This window comes from Artibeus jamaicensis, unplaced genomic scaffold (assembly GCF_021234435.1).
Source record: "Artibeus jamaicensis isolate MK-2021 breed Jamaican fruit bat unplaced genomic scaffold, CSHL_Jam_final contig_519, whole genome shotgun sequence".
In the NCBI taxonomy this organism is placed as follows: domain Eukaryota; kingdom Metazoa; phylum Chordata; class Mammalia; order Chiroptera; family Phyllostomidae; genus Artibeus; species Artibeus jamaicensis.
The window spans coordinates 20,051,431-20,065,211 of record NW_026521871.1 but is presented as its reverse complement, the minus strand read 5'-3'; the positions used below and the strand labels follow the sequence as shown (position 1 = coordinate 20,065,211).

The window sequence follows — 13,781 nt, the reverse complement described above, 5'->3', positions numbered from 1 at the left end:
TATACTTGTCTTAAATATGTAGGAAGTTTCCTTAGAGGTTCCTATTAAAATCAATTCTCTTTCCAAGACAATGTATTTTTATAGAAATAATGAATTAAGGTTTTCTTTTTCACACTAAAGGGCATGAGAGGTAACAGTTTTACACCTCCCTTCCTCCTCCAGCTTTTCTGTTTGAAAGGAGTGTGGCGGTACAGCCAAACTTTGCTTGGTGGCCACGAGCGGCATAACTGCATTGATTTTGGGTTATGGGGCACAGCTTATTTGGGGTAGTTGTCTGAGGAGGCATGGAATACCTTTTTGTAGTGGGTGGTTTGGAACCAACACGTTATGCCATGAAAGCAGACACCATAGATTTTAAGGTGTGAATCAGAAGTCAGCCATAAACTGCCTGAGTTCTGTACACAGAAATGAAGTGAGTTTGGTCCTGATTTTGAGGTTACCAAGTGGTACCTGTTCTACTGAGAAATGTCTTAGGATAGCATTCAGCACTTAAGAGATTTGCTATTTTGTTATTTACATTTTTCTTGAGGGCAGAATGCAGGCAGAAATGAAGGTAAAGAATCAGCAGTCCATGCTTGGCTCTGAGCAGCACCAGAAGGCAGCCTGCACTCAGAATTCTCTGGGTTTAAGGCACCTACATTATGTGGGAAGGTCACAGACCAGGGACCTGGCACATAGATGGTATAAATGGGGCTGGAGCTGAATCATCTTGCATTCCCATGTGACTCTTGAAAGAAGGGACCTTTCAAGAGCACTTTTTAAAACTTCAGAAACCCTAGCAGATCCAGTCCAGAGAAGGCTGGGGCAGATGGGAGGGGGAGAGATGTTATGCTAGTAAGAACTTTGGTAAGTTTTTAAAAATTAACCTGACCAGTGTTTTGAAACCAGAGTCCTTAACAAGCATTGAGACATATTTCTCCATGAAGGCCTGACCGTGAAAATTGGAGATTTTGGTTTGGCAACAGTAAAGTCACGCTGGAGTGGTTCACAGCAGGTTGAACAACCCACTGGCTCTATCCTGTGGATGGTAAGGAGGCGAGGCTCACACCAGCACAGTGCAGGGCAGAAGAGGTGCCCTGAAGTCTGTGTGCAGACTTAAAGCATTTCTCCACATTTCCCCAAAGTCCAGGCCACCTCAGTGATGTTTTTGGTGACCTCAGACAGCCTGGGGTGAATTTGGGTTTCTTGGAGAAAGCTGATGATCAGAACCATGCTGAAACAGCTTGGAGGAGTTGGGTGATAGGAAAGCATACGCCAAGACTAGGATTTCTGAGCTTGAATAGGCAGCGCCTGAAGGTTTGTTGCGGGGGCTGTTTAGAGAAAAGCTATAGAGGGCAGAGGAAAGGCTCACATACCCAGTGCAAGGGATAGTTGGGCCCCTGGATCTGTTAAGGGCCAAGGTGGTGATGAATGCAACTTTTGTCCCTGTAGGCCCCAGAGGTGATCCGAATGCAGGATAATAACCCTTTCAGCTTCCAGTCTGACGTCTACTCCTATGGCATTGTGCTGTATGAGCTTATGACAGGGGAGCTACCTTACTCCCACATCAACAACCGAGATCAGGTACGTGCACTGCCACAAAGGACTCAACTTCTGTGGAAGCCCCTGGTTTCACTGGTGTTTATTCATGTATTCCTTCAACTGTTTTCTTTCCCCCTCAGATCATCTTCATGGTGGGCCGCGGGTATGCCTCCCCAGACCTTAGTAAGCTATACAAGAACTGCCCCAAAGCAATGAAGCGGCTTGTTGCAGACTGCGTGAAGAAAGTTAAGGAAGAGAGGCCTCTTTTTCCCCAGGTAGGACTTACCTCAAAGGTGTTGGAATGGATTAAATTAAAAGCAGAAGGTCTTAATGAGAAAGGAGGAGGGAAGGTTTTTTTGTTTTTTTTTTTAATAGGGAGGGCACTTACTCTCCACAGGATGTTACAGGTGAGAGCAGTGTATCTTTCAATTCCTGATCAAAAGCTGCTGTGAAAATGCCAAGGCCCACATAACAAGACCACTTGCCTTTGTTTCAGATCCTGTCTTCCATTGAGCTGCTCCAACACTCTCTACCGAAAATCAACCGGAGCGCTTCTGAGCCATCCCTGCATCGGGCGGCCCACACCGAGGACATCAATGCCTGCACACTGACCACGTCCCCTAGACTGCCTGTTTTCTAGCTGACTTTGCACCTGCACTCAGGCCACCAGGGGAAGAAGGGAAGTCAGCAGGCACCACCTTTCTGCTCCCTTTCTGTGGAAGCAGAGAGCTCGTTTTCAGAGAAGCTGCTGCTGCTAAGGACCTTCTAGACTATTCACAGGGCCTTACTTCATGTTGCCTTCTTTTCTACCCTTTCTGGCCATGGGAGAGGGAGGCCATTCACAACGTTGGTTTGTCCTGCTCCCCACCTGCATCCCCCATGCTCATGAGCTGAGCCTCTTCCAAGCTGCACCAGTGGCTGCTGATGGCGATACATGATCTGGGACCCTGGCTATTGGCTAAGAGTATTTTTAGGATAAGAAAAAGTCGTCAGAGGGAAAATGAAGGTAGGCAAACCAGCCCTGAAGGGGAAACGTGGATAAATTTTGAGTATCAGGTCCTATGAGGAATGCTTATATCACAGGAAGTACTTTTCTTCAGTTAGTGGTGTGGCATCAAACAGGTAGTTTTGCACATAATGCACCAAACAGCCCAGGACTGTCATCTCAGCGCCTAAAGGAGTCTGCTTTGGTACTGTGGGACACTTCCATTTCTTGGGGGTCTCTGATGATGCATTGGGATGATTTTTCAGAAGAGGACCTGGCCTGTCCCTCCTAGTCTCTGCCCTCTCAGGGAGCAGTCTTCCATCACGCTGAATTTTGTCTTCCAGGAGCTGCCCCTATGGGGTGGGGCCACTGGCCAGCTTTGTCTCTCAACAATCACAGCATATGTATGCAAGGAAGCCAGGAATACAGGTTTTCTTGATTGGATTTTAATTTTGTTTTTATTGCGCCTGATGAAATAGTTATTCAATGGCTCAATTATGTTATTTTAATAAAATAAATTAAATGTAGGCTTAATGGCTGTTTCTTTCTTTTGAGCATGAGCTCACAGCTTGAACTGTTTGTTCATCCCTTCTGGAACAAGACTCAACTAGCAGGAAATGGGCCCAGAGCCTTTGCTGAGAGTGGATTTAATTCAACCTCTGCCTGTGTTCTTTGTCACCCTTCACTAAAGAGTTAACTATAAAAATGATGTATAAAGCACTCAGGTAAGAATAGATCTTTTTCTACCCACACTTTAATGCACTTTACAAAATATCTGATATCTCTAGCTATTTATAAAAATACGTAATTCAGGGTTAGAATGAGTTCTGATTCACAAGATTATGCTCCTTCAATTAAAATCACAACTGATGACAGATTTCATGCTGAGGACTACTGCTGGGTCAGAAACAGGACTTTTTTGGATGCTGTTCAGTGTTCACAAGTTAAAGCCAAGCTTTACAGGTAAGACTAGATGACTTGGGTAGGAGCCACACATAAGAGCACATGGGTGCTGAATCCTCAGCACAATTACCTTAGAGCCTGTGCCCACAGGGGAGAGAACCAGGGACATGTTTCCCTGGAGGTGCGAGTACAAGGTTTCTTCCAGCTGTGGCCCCCCAAACCAGCCAGAATTGAGGGGCTATATACCTCTGCTACTCTGTACACTTTCTGCTATTTCAAGAGCCTCCCTTACACGGAAGAAAGTTTATACTCTACTTACTAAATATACGGCAATAAGACTCCTGCTCTGATTTGGGACACTAAGGAGTGCAGTACCCATTTTTCACCTCTGGAAAAGCTTTGTATGGTTTTTGACCACAAGTACTATGGAAATTAACTGTAGGAATCCTTTGTAGGAGTGAAGAATCTGTTGGAAAGAAAATGAAATCTGTTCTAAGGGCAACTGCACGTTGACTGTTTTCAGGGAGCTAAAGCTCATGAAGGACAGGAGCCAAATTTGTTTTAAAAGCAATCAATCAAAACTCAGCCTGGCTGTTTAGCTGGTTCCCCCTGAGGAACCTGAGGTGCAACTAAGGTATTAACTATAAAAGTAGTGATTCCATACACTTGTTGGGTTATTTTATATCCTTCACTCTTCTCGTGGCTGTAATAGTGGAGAATGGGTGAGACCAAGATTAAATACAACCCCACTCAAATCCAAGCAACACGCCACCTGGAGCTGCAGTAAAGGAAGCTCTGCTGGCAGAGCCCAAGATGCAGGTGACCCATCTATTCTTCAGGGTTCTGATGACTCCACACCAGACAGGTGCATGAAGAGATCCCCAAGCTCAGTCATGTCAACATCTTCGTTGCTGGGGACATTCCGACTTTCTCGGTTCTCAATGAAATCCCAGAGCCGCACTGAATTGAAGAACTGCAAAAATAGCCAGTAAACATACCTGGTTATTATAAATGGCAACACGAAGACTGGTAGCTCATTTTTTTTCTTTTATCCATTTCTGGTCGCCAAAGCTATTAGAGAAAGGGCCACAGGTGAGTGAGTGTTCGGACCAGAGATGGCAAAGTCCTTACCCTCACAGTGCCTTCAGAACTGAGCTGCTTCCGGGGTTTCTCAGGCTCTGCCAGTCGCCCATCAGGGTAAGCATGACGGTAAAGACATTTGCTTCCAAATGGGCAGGTCCCCTTGCCTTGCTCAAAGTACTTACAAGCTTTTTTCCTAAAAAGCAGAAAACAAAATCAAGGTAGTGGGAAAGTCTAAAGTCCATATAAACCACTGCTTTTCTGCATCCCTGCCTACAGTGCCAGAACTGGGTCAACCTCATGTTATAGGTAGGGAAGCAGAAGCTCAGAAAGGATGGGATGCTGATTTCCAAGCTGCTGGATAAAATTCCCACCGTGACATACGGCCTCACACAGAATTTAACCTGCATGAGGGCACTCCACTGTTCTGAGACTTTTGTTCTGTTCCAGAAAGGCCACAGGGAATGTAGGCTTGATCCATCATTCCTCAAACCAGCTGTCACGGGTTCCAAAGTGAAGCCTGAGTTCTGAGACCCCAGCAGGAGCTCCACCCAGGGAAGTTCCCTTTCTCCAGGCCAGCAATGGTGTCAGTGTGACCACAGGAAGCCTTGATTTGGGAGTCATAGGAAAGTGGTGAATTTTAGCTGCCTAAAGTTAAAGGTCTCGTTCCAATTTTCCTTGGTCGACACCCTCTGGAGTAGGGGTTCTAAACTATGTGCTGTAGACTCCTCCTCTTTGAACAGTGTTTTTAAATGCATAAAATGCAGGTTTATGAAGTACAGATATTAAAATTTAATTTTTTTCCACCTCTGAATTGTACCTACGGATGCCTATGTTAAGAACCCCTGCTCCTGAGGAAAATCACAACCAAATAGAGAATTCCCATTTCTTGTTCAAATGAAATTTTCATAAATGACCCCAACTTGAAGAAAAGAAAGCCCAAGAACCCAGAGGGTCATATGGGAATGCTGGGGAAGGGACGCTGCAGAAAGAAAGCCAAATCGCAGAAAAGGTGGGCGGCTCCCTGGGTGGCAGAGGATGGACCCCAGAATTTCTCAGACAAGGGGACGGCAGCAAGAGACCAGCGATCAAGGTCTCTTAGACCCTAACAACTGTCCACAGAGGGGGAAGGAAATGTGCTGCTTGCCTGGGTGCGCTACTCCCAAGGTCTGATTCCAGCACACGAGGCCAAGGGAGTAGATTGAAGCAGAGTTGTTGACCTGACACTTTTCATGCCTGCCACCCCCAAGGTTCTGAACAAATCTTCAACTGACCGCTCAAGCAGTTCATTCTTATCAGAGTCTGTTGGACACAAGCTTTAACTCTAGTACCCACCCCCAAAATAATTGTCATCTCCCCCACCCACACCCCCTGCGCCTTATTTGGTCACCAAGGACTAAAGCTTTCAGTTCACTTTCACTCCTTGTTCTCAGCTCTCAAATCCAACTATTACACTTCTGCTTACAGAGCACTCCCAAATCTGCTTGTTTCAGTTCCCACACTGCTGAAACTCTTAGGATGCCAAACTCTGCGGCCTGCCTGTCAGTCATTTCTTAATTGGCCTCCCCCACCACCAGGTTCCAACCTCTTCACACCACCACAGAGGAGCATCTCCAATGGGTCACCTGTTTTGCCCCATTAGACATTTCCACATTCTCCTCTACATACCTTCCAACCCCAGTGACCACTCCCACTGCTCTCCAAACACAAAATTTTTATCAATTGGCACCCATGCTGCTCTGTCCAGTCACTCTCAGCACACATGGTGAAGAATTCAATCTTCACAGCTTTCCCTGACACTTCCACCCAGATAGATCCAAGTGCGTTCCCTGCTCTGACATCTGCCTTGGGCCTCTAATAAAGAATTTGTCACCAGAAAATCTGTATCATACTAATCTCTATAGCCCCCAATGGTGCTTAGCCTGAAGGTTCCTGGCCTGTAGTGGGTACTAGTAAATGTTTGCAGAATACATAAAAACATCGTCATCTATGGAAACTAAGGCCAGGGAAGATTCAAACAGCAATAATGAGAATTTTTGGACAACTCCAGCAGAGCTCCTTTGTACAGGCTGAACCCTTGCCACTCCTGCCCTCTGGTGGACACATGATAACATCACATAAGGAAAATATGGCAAAATACCAAGCCTTCAGCAATTAATATGCAACTTAAAGGAACCATTACTGCTTCTCCTAGGCCTGAACTTCTTGCAGATAACCAGAAACACAAACATTTTTAAAAGACCTAAAGGCACTGCAGAATGAACAAAAGCAGGATTCTTCAAGAGGTTAGACACCTAAAGGAATGGAATGGCAAAGAGGTGAGTTATCTTTATAGAAATAATAGTTTTTATCCAGCAGCAGGCCAAAATTGGATGTGTATTTATTCAGGGTAGATAAACCTGCAGTGGTAAAATCCAGTCTTTCTGGCCTGAAGAACAAAAGACAGAACTGGAAGAAATAAGCCACTGGAAAGGGAGGAAGCAATCCAACAAAGTCAAGGCCTGAGAGGTGGTGCTCCAAAACAGTGCATTAACTCTGCCCAAACCTCTGACCCAGTGTGGCAGGCTCAGGGCAACTCAGCTAGGATAAAAGAACTGAACTGAGGTTTGAACTGCTACCCAAGAGTTTGAGTCTAAACAATATATCTACCTGCCTATTATTAAGACAGAAACATCACAGGAGTTCCAGCCAAGATGGAGGCTTAGGTAGAAGAACCCTGTGCTTCCTCACACAACCAAAAGGAGGATAACAACGAATCTAAAATCAATAAACCAAAATCACCAGAAAATCAAACTGCATGGAACTCCGACAACCAAGGAATTAAAAAATCAACCAGAACAACCAGACCCATAAAGTGGACCATGTGGCCTGACTCAGAAAAACCGCAGCACTCAGAAAAACCACAGTAAGGCAGCTGAGGCGTGGGGTTGAGTTAAGGGAAAACTGAGACTCAAAGCCGACTGTGGCTGGGGTTGTTGCAGGGGGAGATGCTTCCAGTCTGACTCGAGACTCTGTTGGAAAGTGTGCTAGAGACTAGCAAGTGAGCTGCACTGTTCCCCCTCTGGCCCCTCCCCAACAGGCGCAGCCAAGAGGGTTGCCCTGCCTGGGTTAATACCTAGGACCCTACCCTCTTACAACCTACCAGCTGCATCAAGACAAAGAAATACGGCCCAAATGAAAGAACACAGCAAAACCTCAGAAAGGGAACTAAGCGATGAGGAGATTGCCAACCTATCTGGATGGAGAATTTAAAGCCCAGGTAATCAAAATGCTCACAGAACTGAGTTTGGTCAAAAGTTCTGTGTTTGGTTGAGAATTGAGTTTGGTCGAAAAATGAAAGAACAAATGAAAGATACCCGAAATTAAATAAAGCAAAATATTCAGGGAACCAACAGTGACAAGAAGGAAACCAGGATTCAAACCTACAATTTGGAACATAAGGAAGAAATAAACATCCAACTGGATCAAAGAAAGAAGAATCCAAAAAAACGAAGAGAGACTGAGGATTCTTTGGGACAATCTGAAACGTTCCAATATCCAAGTTATAGATAAGGTGCCAGAAGGAGAAGAACAGAGCAAGATATTGAAAACTTCCCCGATCTGGCAAAGGATATATAGACTTCCCCGAAGTCCAGAAAGCCCAGAGAGTTCCAAAGAATTGGACCCAAAGAGGAACACCCAAGGCACATCATCATTAAGTTACCTACAAAGGAGTTCCCATAAGCTATCAGCTGATTTCTCAAAAGAAACCTTGCAGGCAAGAAGGGGCCGGAAAGGAGTATGTGGAGTCATGAAAAGCAAGGAACTACATCCAAGATCACTCTATCCAGCAAAACTTTCATTTAGAATGAGAGAGCAGATAAAATGCTTCCCAGATAAGGTCAAATTAAAGGAGTTCATCACCACCAAGCTCTTATATGAAAGGTTAAAGGGACTTATCTAAGAAAAAGATAAAAATATGAACAATAAAATGACAACAAACTCACAACTAGCAACAAATGAACCTAAAAGAAAAACAATGAAAACAAAAACTAAGCAAACAACCAGAACAGGAACAGAATCAGAGAAATGGACATCACACAGAGGGAATTCAGTGGGGAGGGGGAAGGGAGGAATAGGGGGGAAAGGTACAGGGAAGAAGAAGCATAATTGGTAGGCATAAAATAGGGAGCGATAAAAAATGATATAGGAAACAGAGAACTCAACTTATATGTATAACTGACGGACATGAATTAAGGGGGAGGCAAATGTTGGAGGGGTGGGGGGCAGGGTGGAGGGGGGATAAAGGGGGAAAAGTGGGAAAACTGTAATAGCAAAATCAATAAAAATACTTTAAAAAAGACAAAAACATCAATGCTTTATAGATGTTTTTCTAGAACACCTTTATAAAATGTTTTGTAGAACCTAACAGAATCTAGCAACCTAACAACAATGTCTATACTACAATCCAAAATGACAACATATGAGGAATCGGGACAATGTAACCCAGAGACCAACCAAGATGACAAGAATTTCAAAGCAGCTACTAAAAATGTATTCAAGATGATGAACAGAGAGGCAAAGATATGACAGAGCCCAAGACCTGTGGGACAATATCTGAAAGTCCCAAGAGAGAAAAAAAGGTGGAGAAAATATGTGATGACCAATCACATCAATTTTCCTCAATTTGGTGAGTGACATAAACACAGATTCAGAGAACACTGCACAGTAAAATATGAAGAAAACCAGTCCTATGCAAAATATATAGCTGCTGAGACCCAAGAGAAAATATTGAAAGCAACCCCAGAAAAAAGATGTACTATAATCTGAATTACCACTGACTGCTTATCAGAAATTACAGGGAGTAATAAGCTCCTAGACACTGGTTTTGCCAATAATCTTTTTGGATTTAAGACCAAAGGCAACAAAAGCAAAAAATAAACAAGTGGGGTTACCTCAGACCAGAAGTTTCTGCATAGCAAAGGAAGCCATCAGCAAAGTGGAAAAAGCAACCTACTGACTGGGATAAAATAGGTGCAAATCATGTATCTGATAAAGGATTAATGTCCAGAATACACAAAGAACTCCTACAACTCAGCAACAAGAACAGTCCATTTTAAAATGAACAGAGGAACTAAACAGACATTTTCCCAAAGACATACAAATAAATGGCCAGTCCATGAAAAGGTATTCAACATCACTAATCAGGGAAATACAAATCAAAATCACAGATATGAGCTCACATCTGTTAAGAAGTGGTATCTGCAGCACAGTGATCATTGCAGCATTATTTACAATAGCCAAGATATGGAAATAACAATACAATGCAATATTATTCAATCACCAGAGAGAAGGAAATTGTCATTTTATGACAAAATGGATGGATCTTGAGGGCATTGTGCTAAGTGGAGTTAAGACAGAGAAGACAAATACTATATGGTATCACTTATACGTGGAATCTAAAAAAGTTAAATTCATAGAAACAACAGAAAAATCATTTCCAGAGTCTGGTGGGGGCTGGGGGGCTGGGGACAGTGTGAAGTTAATAAAAGGCCTGATTGTAGTGGAACATTTGCAAAGTGCTAAAAGAAAAAAGAAACAAGCTATTAACAATAGAATTCTAGCCCTGGCTGGTGTGGCTCAGTGGACTGAGTGCGGGCCTGTAAACCAAATGGCTGCCAGCTGATTCCCAGTTAGGGCACATGGGTGGGTTGCAGGCCAGGTCCCCAGTTGGGGGCGCACAACAAGGAACCATATACTGATGTTTCTCTCCCTCTCTTTCTCCCTCCCTTCCCTTCTCTCTAAAAATAAATAGCCCTGGCTGGTGTAGCTCAGTGGATTGAGCACGGGCTGCAAACCAAAGGGTCACCGGTTCGATTCCCAGTCAGGGCACATGCCTGGGTTGCAGGCCAAGTCCTCCAGTGGGGGCCATGTGAGAGGCAACCACACATTGATGTTTCTTTCCCTTTCTCCCTTCCATCCTCTCTCTCTAAAAATAAATAAATAAAATCTTTAAAAAGATAAAAAAAAACATGACTTTTTAAAGACAAAAAGTTATATTAGTACCTTGCAGGGTTCTAATGTATATAAAACATTACACCCACACATTACGACAGTCAAGCTGCAGGGTATACAATATACAAATATTACTTGACTTTCTATACATTAAAGATGAACTATCAGAGAAATTATAAAAATAACTGCATTTATAATTGTATCAAAAAGAATAAAATACCTAGGAGTAAATTAAACTAAGGTGTTGAGAGATCTGTACACTGAAAGTTACTAAGACACTGATGAAATAAAGACCCAGATAAATGGAAAGATATCATGTGCTCATGGATTAGAAGAACAAATACTGTTCAAATGTTCACACTACTCAAAGCAGTCTGCAGGTTCAGTGAAATCCCTATTAAAATTCCAGCGGCACTTTTCACAGAAATATAACAAACAATCCTAAAATTTATATGGAACCACAAAAGACCCAAGTAGTCAAAGCAAGCGACTTGGAGAAAGAACAAAGCTGGAGGCAGACTTCCTGACTTCCAGCTACACTACAGACTGTGGGAATCAGACACATCAATGTGTGGAACAGAAAAGAGCTCTGAAATAAACTCACACATATATGGGCAATTAATCTATAGCAAAGGAGCCTGTGACAACGGGGAAGAATAGTCTTTTCAATAAACAGTGTTGGGAAAACTGGACAGTCACATGCAAAGAAATGAAACTGGGCCACTTTCTTATACCATCCACAAAAACCAACTCAAAATGGACTACAGACCTGAACATGAGAACTAAAACCATGAATGTAGGGAGTGATAAGTTTTCAGCTATAAGATGAACAAGGAAGTAATGTAAAGCATGGTGATTATAGTTGGTAACTATATATAATTGGTATTTGCTATTAGAGTAGAACAAACTTTCTCAACAACAAAAAATACGTATCTCAATAAAGCTAAAATTTAAAAAATTACATTGTTAGCTTGTTCTAATGTATGTAAATGTAATGTACAGATGTAGCACAGGAGATGGTAATAAGGAAATGACTGCATATTATATAAGACAGTAAGAATATTAATTTTGCCTGTGAAAAATTAAGAGTATATACTCTAGCCCCTAGAAAAACTATTTATAAGAAAGAGAGGTAAAGCTAAAAAGCTGTAAGTTAAAATGGAACTCTAAAAAATATTCAGAATAGCCAACAGCTGGAAACAGCATAGATAATGATCAAAATGGTAAATGCGCAGCCCTCGCTTCTCACAGTTCTGACACGTGTAATTTCAGTTACCATGTGCTATGGTTTGAATGTTGACATCCCCTTAAAATTGCCGTGATGAGATTAGGAGAGGATTAAGTTGAAAGTGTAGAGCCCTCATGAACTGGATTAGTGTTCTTATAAAAGATACCCAGAGAGTGCCCCTGCACCTCCATCAAGTAAGGACACAGTGAGAAGGCACCAGCTATGAAGCAGGAAGTGGGTGTTGGCAACCATGTTGGCCCCTTGATCTGAGACTTGCCAGCATCCAGAAGTGTGAAAAATAAGTTTGTGTTGTTTATAAGCTACCTGACTGAGGCATTTTACTACAGAAGCCAGAATGAACTAAGACACCATGTACAAGTCAAATAGTGGCCCTAACGAGGATAATTCCTAAGACCTGATAATGGTAAATGTGACTTTATTTGGAAAAAGGGTCTCTGCAGATAAAGTTAAGGACCTTGAGATGAGGTCACTTTGGATAAATGGGGAGGGTCCTAAAACCAATCACACTTCTTCTTGCAAGAGACAGAATGGGGAAAAAGAAACACAGTGAAGAATACAGGGTGGGGGAAAAAAAGTAGGTTTACAGTTGTTCCTACAGAAAATATAATAATAAGTAGTAATGCAGGAATAAACTGTGTTTTGAGTACTCAGAGCTATAAACCTGCTTCGCCCCACCTTGTATAAAGGGAGAGATTGGAGTTACACTGCCATCTCTCCGGGAACACCAAGAACCGCCAGCAGCCATGAGGGGCCAGTGCAAAGGCATGGGGCAAATTCACCCTCAGCCTCCAGAAGGAACCAATCCTGTCCACACCCGCTTTGGGGCTTCCAACCTCCCAAACTTTAAGACACTAAATTTCTACCATTTTAAGCCACCCCATTTGTGGAATTTGTTATAGCAGCCCTAGGGAACCAATCCACCATTGTTTAGTTAAATAATACTTAATTCTTCAGCACAGTTCAAATTTTAATTACCACAAAACATTAACTGTGAGACTTCCGCCAAGATGGAGGTTTAGGTGGATGTGCCGTGCCTCCTCACACAACCAAGTTTAGGGACAACTAAATATTAGCATCAGAAAACACAACCAGAACACGGAAAACTGAACTTTTTGGAAGTCCGCTAACAACAAAGTCTTCGGCCCGACCGGTAAGGGGCGAAACCGGCGTCGGGTGAGGAGTTACAAAGGAGAGCTCGATCGACCCGGGCGCGGAATCCAGACGCGCGAATCCAGTCGCACGGGTTCCAAACCCAGGATTGGACCTAGTGAGCAGCCCACCGGGTGAGCGACTACGAAGGAGTCAGTGGGGAGGCGGTGGCAGCGAGTTGACTGTGGTTGCCTGGTTGCACGCGGGTGAGGGAGTGAGTGGTTGGACCGGCGGCGGCGCCATTTCCCGCTCTGACCGCGCCCCCACATACAGCGTCACAACCCAGTGACCTGGGAATCCAAGGCGCCGCGCCTCCCACTTAAAGGGCCAGAACAGACCAAAAATGTCGCAGGGAGACCTCAAAGTCCCAGAGATAAATCTAAGTGACGAAGAAATAGCAAATCTCTCAGACGCACAGTTTAAAACACTGGTCATCAGCTTCCTCACAGATCTGGTGGACTATAGCCACAAATTAGAGAAACATATGAAGGCTAAATTAAGGGAAATGAATGGAATTCCACAGGAAACCCATAGAGATGAAAAAAAAACTGGGACTCAAATCAATGGAGTGGACCAGAAGGAAGAAGAAAAAAATCATCAAACAGAAAGGAATGAAGAAATAAGAATTCAGAAAAATGAGGAGAAGCTTAGGAACCTCCAGGACATCTATAAACGCTCCAATATCAGAATTATAGGGGTACCAGAAGGGGGAAAAGACACAACCACCAGTGGAAAAACTATTTGAACAAATAATAAAAGAAAATTTTCCCCAATCTGGCAAAGGAAATAGACTTCCAAGAAATCCAAGAAGCCCAGAGAGTACCAAAAAAGTTGGACTCAAGAAGAAACACACCAAGGCATATCATAATTACATTAGCCAAAATTAAAACGAAGGAGAGA

The 13,781-nt window shown here is 43.3% G+C and overlaps 2 protein-coding genes across 2 annotated transcripts in view; one reads left to right on the top strand and one right to left on the bottom strand.

Annotated features, from left to right (window-relative positions):
• RAF1 (Raf-1 proto-oncogene, serine/threonine kinase) overlaps positions 1 to 3,033 on the top strand; it is an 83,144-nt gene extending 80,111 nt beyond the window's left edge. The window contains exons 14-17 of the mRNA XM_037139329.2: positions 909 to 1,027; positions 1,432 to 1,563; positions 1,662 to 1,796; positions 2,018 to 3,033. Coding sequence (XP_036995224.1) covers positions 909 to 1,027; positions 1,432 to 1,563; positions 1,662 to 1,796; positions 2,018 to 2,161 — 530 coding nt within the window. The 3' untranslated portion in view covers positions 2,162 to 3,033. The remainder of the gene's footprint in view (positions 1 to 908; positions 1,028 to 1,431; positions 1,564 to 1,661; positions 1,797 to 2,017) is intronic.
• A 209-nt stretch (positions 3,034 to 3,242) lies between these two features.
• MKRN2 (makorin ring finger protein 2) overlaps positions 3,243 to 13,781 on the bottom strand; it is a 49,122-nt gene continuing 38,583 nt past the window's right edge. The window contains exons 7-8 of the mRNA XM_037139330.2: positions 4,541 to 4,685; positions 3,243 to 4,382 (exon numbers count right to left, since the gene is read on the bottom strand). Coding sequence (XP_036995225.2) covers positions 4,245 to 4,382; positions 4,541 to 4,685 — 283 coding nt within the window. The 3' untranslated portion in view covers positions 3,243 to 4,244. The remainder of the gene's footprint in view (positions 4,383 to 4,540; positions 4,686 to 13,781) is intronic.